General features: G+C 45.0%; 1 protein-coding gene across 5 annotated transcripts in view; it reads left to right on the top strand.

Annotated features, from left to right (window-relative positions):
* The first annotated feature begins 519 nt into the window (after nt 1–519).
* Nucleotides 520–8,057, top strand: part of TRPS1 (transcriptional repressor GATA binding 1) — a 211,978-nt gene continuing 204,440 nt past the window's right edge. For 2 of the 5 annotated variants that reach the window (XM_079301605.1, XM_079301604.1), the window contains exon 1: nt 1,214–1,372. In XM_079301605.1, the coding sequence (XP_079157731.1) occupies nt 1,363–1,372 (10 nt within the window). In that variant the 5' untranslated portion in view covers nt 1,214–1,362. Of the gene's footprint in view, nt 638–1,213; nt 1,373–8,057 lie in introns of those variants that run through there. The other 3 variants (XM_079301606.1, XM_079301602.1, XM_079301603.1) reach the window with 2 other exon arrangements.

Below are 8,057 nucleotides of genomic sequence, written 5' to 3'. Positions count from 1 at the left end.
TGTGGCCTGCGGCGCTGCCTGCGCCGCGCTGCGCGCTGCCCGCGGCCCGGCCCGCCGCGCCCCCGCCGCCCGCCCGGCCCGGCGGGCCCGGCCCGCGCCGCCCGTGGCCGTGGCCCGGCGGCGGGCGGAGGCGGCGGCGGGGGGCGGCGCGGGCCGCGCGGCGGGGCCGCCTGCACTGTCTCTTTAAGGGCGCTCCGTCTGGGGTGGCGCTTTCCTCCGCGAAGGCTCCTTTGATATTAATAGTGTTGGTGTCTTGAAACTGACGTAATGCGGGGAGACGGAGGTCCTGACAAGCGATAACAGTCCCGATAACGCGCCGGCCGCCCCGCGCTCCCAGGCCGCCGCCTCGCTGCCGGCGGGGCCGCCGCGCCGTGCCCCGGCCCGCGCCCCCCGGCCCGCCGCGCCCCCGCCCCCGCGCCGCACCGCACCGCCCGCCGGCGGGCCCGTCGCCCCCTCCCCGCCGAGCGGGGCCGAGGGGGGAGGCAGCGGCGCCGCGGCCCCCCGCCCCCCCCACTCCCCGGCCACCGCCACATAATCCGCGTCCAACTCCGCCGGCAGCAGGAGACGGTTCATGGCTCGCGCCGCGGCTCCACCATCTTCCAGGCTGCCGGGGCTGTTGCTGCCGGTTAATCAACAGGTAAGCGCGGGGGGGCGCGGGCGGGGGCGGCGGGGAGGGCGCCGCGGCCGGCGGGCCGGGCGGGGGCGGCGCGGCGGCGGCGGGCGCGGGGGGGGGCGCGGGGCGGGGGCGCGGCGCCCGCGGCAGCGTGGCGTGTGCCCGGGGGGGGCAGCGGGGGTGCACCCCCTCCCCCCAAAAATACCCCCCCAAAATAAAAACAACAATAACAACAACAACAACAACAAAAGCGGAGGCTGGGTGGGCATAATCCCAGGCAACGGGGGCTGCTCGGATTTCACAGGCTCCTCTCGGTGCATCCCCCCCCCCGCACCCGCGCCCCCCATTCCCCCCGCCGGAGGGTCAAAGCCATGTGTGATGGCTGGAAATTGGCGACTTCAAAACGGCGGTAGCCCCGCTGGAGTCGGGAGGGTCAAGTTCAGCGGCGGCGGCGGGCAGGGGGAGCAGCCCCCCGGCGCGGAGGCGGGGAGGGGAACGGCGGCGGCCGCGGGCTGGTGCGGCTCGGCTCTGCCCTCCCCTCCGCGCCGCTCCGCGCCTTATCTCCGCGGCCGCCGGTTCCCCGGCACCGGGGCGCTCGGGGGGAGGGGAAGGGAGACGCGGGGGGTGGAAGTAGAAGACGAGCACAGAGGGTTCGCATCCGATGGGCTGCAGTCGCACAGTCCTGCCGCTCCTGCCGCTGCTGGAAGTTTTAATGGGGATCATGACAAGCGGGGCACAGAGACACCATCATGAAGAGTAGTAAGTTTGGGAAAAACTTTTTTCTTTTTTTTTTTTTTCCTTTTTTTTTTTTTTTTTTCTTTTTTTTTCCCTTTTAATTTTTTTCTTCCTTCCTATTTTTCTTCTCTTTTCCCTGGGACATACAGGGAGAGGCCAAGTGCGGAGCGGTGCTGCTCCGGGAGGAGGGCTTGGGATCCCTCCCGGTCACACCGGGGTAACAGGCGGCATAGTAGTGGTGGTGATTTTTTTGTTTTTTGGTTTTTTTTTTTTTCTGTTTTTGTTTAGTGTTTTGGTTTTATTTTTATTTCTTTCTTTATTTATTTTTTCAAATCAGAGGCAGAGAGACATAAAACTTTTCCCTCTTAAAGACGAAGCCCCACTGCCAGCGCTGCGTCCCTGCGCCCGGCTCTCCCTGCCTGCCACAACTTCGTGGAGCGTCTCCCCTCCCCGCCCCCCGGCCCGGGGGCTGCGGCGGGGCTGTCCTCGCTGCAGGCGGCCGCCCGTGGCTTTCCGCAGGGAGGAATGAATGGAGGCGAGCCCGGGGCTGGAGGGGCAGCGCGGCGGTGGGCGCTCCGCGGCCGGGGTGGCCCGGCCCGGGCCGGGGTGGGCGATCGCGGCTCCGGGGCCGTGCAGGGTCCGGCCCGGGGGCTGCGGCCGCTGCGCCGCCCTGGGACGCGAGCGGCTCCCCGAGGGGGCTTGACATTTCGGTGGCTTTGTTTATCTGCCTCCCTGCTGCAAATCACGGCGCTCAGACACCCCGGCACTCCTACGCGGGTTCTAGTGGGGCCCGCTAGTCTCCTTTATCTTTTTTTTTTCCACGACCGGTTGTGTTTTCTATCTGCAAATGGCAAACTTCTCCAGTGCACTGACTGAGCTAAGCTAAGTAAGTGATAAGCTGGAGAGACGTCTCCCCTGCATCACTTCTTCTCCGTCAGTGCGAGCACCTTGCCTGGCAGAGCAGGAGCCGGGTCACCCCAGCACCCTTTGGGAATCGAGGTGACAAGTCCCTTCCGAGGGGGAATATTGTCTTATAAAGAGAGTGTAAGCTGTTCTGCAGACTATGCTGCCTTCACTGCCTTTACACTATGCAGCACATTTTGAATGTTGATGGAAAGAGACAATAATTTAATGCGTCTCAGGTTATATTTAATTGAGTTCAGTAAAGTCTCTCAAGGAACCATCAAACTTTTCTGTCATTTGGGCTGTTGTCTTCAACTACGCAACCAAATCCTATGGATGTTGGTGGCATCATGTTACTTTCCTGTTGGTTTTAGTAAAAGCTGAACATTTAGAGAAGACTGCCAGAGTTAAAAATGCAAGGGGCAGCAAAGGAAAGTAGTGGTAAGAGCCAGTTCCTGACGTGGACAAAATGAGAATAAAAGTTACAGTAGTCTTCTGAACTGCAGTCTGTGTTTGCCTCATGTTCACAATCTGTGTGTTAGGTTAGACAGCTCTCTCAGATATTCCACCAGAGTGACATTTAAAAAAAAACAACTCCAAAAGAGTGAAGGTTGTTTTTTTTTTTTTTTTTTAAAGTACTCTGGGTCTATGAGTAAACACACGGTTTGTGTGAGAACATCAACTATTTCCTGTAAATTGTGATGCTGACAAGACTGTCTGGAAATGATATCAACACTTTGAAATATTTTTTTTCTTTCTATTTTAACCACTGAATGAAAGTCTGTTAATAATATGGTCAAACCAAACAAGTGGAACCTTTCTCTGTAAAGGGGAAAAAAAAGTATTTTTCTTTTTTCCTCTTGAATAATGTATACCTGCCTGAGGTTTGCCACAAAGAATCAGTGATTCTAAAGTTCAGTAGTGCATCTGTGCCTGTGTGCAAGTTTAGCCTCAGACTGCGACAACAAAAGTCTGCTTCACCTTTTTAAAATCAAGGGAGATTAGACATGAGAGAAACAGTTCCTAATCCACCCTGTTCCGTCTGATTATCGCTTTTTTTTTTTTTTTTTTTTTTTTTGGGTTGCATATAATAACTTTCTCTGTTTGAAACTTTGCATATACATAGTCACAACAAAGTAAGTAAAGGGCAAAGTTGCATCAGCTTTTAAGTTTACAAGTATTGCCTGTGATCCTCTAAAACAGACTCCAAATAACACTGAGTAGTCTTTGCCTGTGAGAGTATAGCTTTTTTTTTTTTTTATTTCATAGCACTGTTAATAAAGGAAAAGAATGTAAATGACGACTTCACAGATCTGAGACTTCTTTGGGCATCAAACACGATGCAGCCGGGTTATCCTTTCATGTTTTTAATGCATTTTTAGTATAATTTATATGGTAGCTTTATGGGTTGACTTACATTTTTATCAGTGAGTGTAAATTCAGTAACATTTGATGAATCCCTACAAGGATTATTTTCTACAATGCCTTCTCTAGCATTTGTAGTAAACTTTCACGGTGCACATTATTATCATGCATGCTCTGGCTGAGTGTAAAGAATGCTCTTATCCACATATCGTGATAGTGCATTTGTAACAGCAAAGTACTAATTCTCATCTGTGGACTCGAGTGTCTGCGACATGCAATTGTTTCTTGTCAAATCTGTGTATTCCAATCATATAATATTTTAATGCTAGTTGACACATTGGGTTTTGTATTTTCAAAGCATTGTGCAAACAATGACTAATTATTTTCTGTTCATGCGAATTACCTCTTTTAGCACTTTATCAGGCAGTTACTTTGAAATAAAACTATTTTACATTACATTGTGAAAGAGTTAAAAAATTAGCAGAGACATTTAGGAAAAAACCCAAAATGTAATTACAACCAGGCAACTTTTGGTACGTATTTAAATTTTTCTTTTCATGTGGAACTTTCCTTCTGAGGCTGGGGGGGCTGTATGTGTATGAATATTTATGTTTCTTACAAACTCTTGACAGTATTTTAATGTAATAATCTTAATAGAAACATTCTCAGATCTTAACTGAAGCCACACTGGCAGTATCGCTTCAATAAAGGTTTGTGGGTAACACCAAATATAACATAGTGAGAAAGTTTATGGTTAAATATTTTTTAACATGATAGGCTGGGAATCTGACAACCCTTTTTGTAAAGTGAAAGTATAGTGGGAATAAATTACATTTTTAGTATAGTTTCAGGTAGAACAAACTGCAATCTAGTAGTAAAAGTATTGACCTTGAACAGAAATATATTCTGATTAAGGTATTCTAACTGGTGTGTAAAATGAAGCCATTCATTCAGTAAACTGACAACTTTCCAGTTGGTGTTTGCCCTTACTTAATTTAGTTTCCTCAACACAACTAGTGAGGTAGTCTGGGTCTGCTTTTGGCAGTCCTGGGCAACTGTAAACTTGGATATATTTGTACCAAATATTATACCTCATGAGTTAAAAAACAATTGGTTAAAAAAATAGCAGGCAGGTATGAGGGGAAAAAAAAGTTTCTTTTTTGTTTCTGAAACTTTCTCAAGTTCTTACCTAGTAAGAAAACAATGCTATTTTCAAATACTGGTGATTAATACTATAACCAGCATAGTCTGCACCCATTTATTGTATAAATACCATTGCCTGTTGACCTTTGGATACATTAATTACAACATATCTGGTCTAGGTTCTATTATTTTTGTCTGTCCAAAAGATAAATAAAGGTGCCCTTTCCAGTCCTTCTGGAGAAGAACTTTTTTTCTTGGTATTGTCATGAATTATGGAGCTATTTTTCCTGCCCTGTGCCAATGAAGTTCTCTTTTGACTTTAAAAGATAAGCCTGCATCCAAAGAGAGAATATTTTATTATTTTAAAACTATTTGTGCTTCAATTTTTATGGTATGTACGAACTTTCTGGGCTTTGCTTTTTTGGATTGTGTGTTTGCTAATTAAAAGGAAAGAACAACGAGTTATATTAGATGATGTGAAGGATTAAAGTACAATTACACCATTAAATAGTAAATGTTTACAGGGGCAAGACATGCAACTACATTTTTCAGATTATGCTTATTATTCAGTCCTTGATGTTATTTTGCACCTAATCAATAAAGGGCCTTCCAGAGCGCGGCTCCTTCGCCAGTTGTGTATGTGCCCAGACAGCAAGAAACGCTGCTGGGGCAGAGGAGCACAGGGAGGGGAGGAAAGTGCTGGCATGTTACCCTGACTTCTTGTCATGCAGACCAAGGCTCAAATGAAACACAGAGCAATGGGAGGATAGCTCCCCTAGTCTCGATTTGAATTCCCAGTGGACATTTTGTCACACACCAAAAACGTTGCACAACCGAACACCATTGCACTTGACGTGTCGTCCAGAGTCAGAGGAGCCTCTGATTTGGCATCACGGGGTTTAGAAGACTATGATTTAGGTGAACTGGCGCAGCTGTGTGTAAGAAACTTATAGCCATTATGTTTTATTCATGTTCTGTGCTATCAGATTCTTATTTTCTAGTAACTTTAAAGTGGTTCTCTAAAATTTTATAATAACATCACCAGTGAAAAAAATACGTCTAAAATTTAACAGAACTTGACAATCTTTCTATCAGTGATTTTTAATATGGTCCTGCTGCATTAACTAAGGAATCTTATTCCTGCTGGGGATCTCTGTATGTGGATTTAGTAAAGCTATCGACAGAAAATGCTTTATTGAATTGCGAAGCTGCCACGGGTGGTGCTTCCGTAGGACGTTTCTGCAGAACCCAGTTGGTTCCATCCCATAAAGTTCAGTGGAACTTTCCCGTCTCGCAAGGGATGTGTGTGAGTACAGCGGCTACAATAAGATTTTTTTTCTGCCTTGAAAATAGAGTTATTTTGAATTGCAAAGTTTAGTCCTAATAGTAATTTTTACTTTCTTAGCTTCAGTTGATGCATGTCTAATTTCTCATAAGTCTGCTTTCTTTCCAGGCTCAGATCATCTTTTTTCTTTTCCTTTAAATTTATTTTAAAATATTTAATTTTTTAAATGTTACTAGCCCTTTAAAAACCTGTAATAAATGCTTTACAAGTGGCTAGACACCTTCCCTGGTGGTTTAATTTATACAAGCAGGAAACTTTCTCTCCTTCTTTCTCTCTCTCTTTCTTGTTTTCTTTAAACCAACTGACGTAATGCCAAACTTTGCTTTAAAAGAACAGACAGAAGTAATTGGTAGCTTTTAACTTTTAATAATGTTCTGGATTGGTTTTAGTGGCCAAACTGCATTTTTTTAAAATATCAAGTAAAAACGGGCTTGTGGCCTGAGGAAGAAAGGCCCTGTTGATGCAGTTATTTTTATTCTTGTTTTTCAATCTGTTATTAAAAATCTTTCCTGCTGAGCTCTGCTGGATTTCTCCAATTGCTCTTTGTGATGGCTGGTGCATTTCAGGTTACGGTAACTTAAACTGTTTTCTGATTTTTGACTTCTTTTCCTCCCCATGGGCATTTGAGATGCTTTATACTTTTTTTTTTATTTTTTATTTTTTTTTTTAAATTTGATTCCCCCCCCAGCATTCCTTCTGTCTTGTCCAGCACCTGACTCCTTCTTTCAGAGAAACAATTTATTTTGATTCAGAGAGAAATAATATGTAAAACATACCTTTGATGGCTGTTCAATTAATATTATTTTCCTAGTATGTGTGTTTTACACCTGTTAGTGACGCCAATTAGGAAGATACTCACTAGCCATTGCAGAACACATAAGAGATCTTATCTTTCAGAGTGTCCACTTTCTGTATGCTCTCCACCCCGTGTCTTAAAGCTAAACGAGATTTAAAAATATGTTTAGTAATACTTTCGAGTGATCTGTATCTACTTGTATTAACTTGATATTAGAAACAAGAAAACCCAACAACAGGGTTTTTTAAAATAACCGTAAAATCCAGTCAACACATTTTCCCTCATTTCTTTATTTTGTTCAGGGTTTTCTGTCTCTTTTCCTTAATTTCTTTTCTACATCTGCTGGGGTTTTGAGAACAAGCAAACTTTCTACAGTAAAAGACAGAGTTGGGCAATAGACTTCCTTGACGAAGTTGACGTCAGGACGACTTCATAAGTTGGCAAGTAGGAAAATCGTTCAAAGACTGAGTTGGCCTGTGCCAGTTTTCCCTTCCTTTAGGGGAGACACTCCACCCAGTAGGAGGTTACCCCACCCAATGTGGAGAGCTATAATTCAGTGGCAACACTTTAAATGTCAATCCTCCCTAGGGTTTAAACCCCAGACTTGTCTTGCCTCAATCTTTATATTTAATCTAACATTCAATCTGTTGAAGTAACATCTCATCTTCATAAGCACTTCTGGGGCCTGATCCTGCAATTCTTATTCTTGAAAAATACTCACTGTTGTCAGGGGGACTTTTGGATTCAGTACAAGCTGCAGGATTGGTCTCTGCAGAGCTGTGTGTGTCTGTGTCTGTCTCTCTGGAAGATTGTGTCTGCCTGTTGAATGCTGTATAATCCATGTTGTTTAAGATGAAATTGTAAAATACTTAAAAATCTGAAGAAGTCCTGGTGTAGTAATGCTGTAAAAGAGATTTTCCTCAATAAGCAAAGTGTATGTATTTTTAATTTAGCAATTTCCCAAGTTAAAATATGATTTTAAAAGGGATTTAAAAAGGGTACAACTCTGAAGAATTTAAGTCATTTTTACCTTTTTTTCCCCTATATTTCTCTATATCATGCGATTGACATATTTTTGAATGCTGATTTTAGCAGTTTTTTCATCTCTAATGGAAAATGAAAATCACGGCTTATAGCTTAGTGCCCACAGTGGGCAT

Source organism: Erithacus rubecula (genome assembly GCF_903797595.1).
Source record: "Erithacus rubecula genome assembly, chromosome: 3".
Lineage (NCBI taxonomy): Eukaryota > Metazoa > Chordata > Aves > Passeriformes > Muscicapidae > Erithacus > Erithacus rubecula.
Note: the sequence above shows the minus strand (reverse complement) of the source record. Positions and strands in the feature narration are given on the sequence as shown.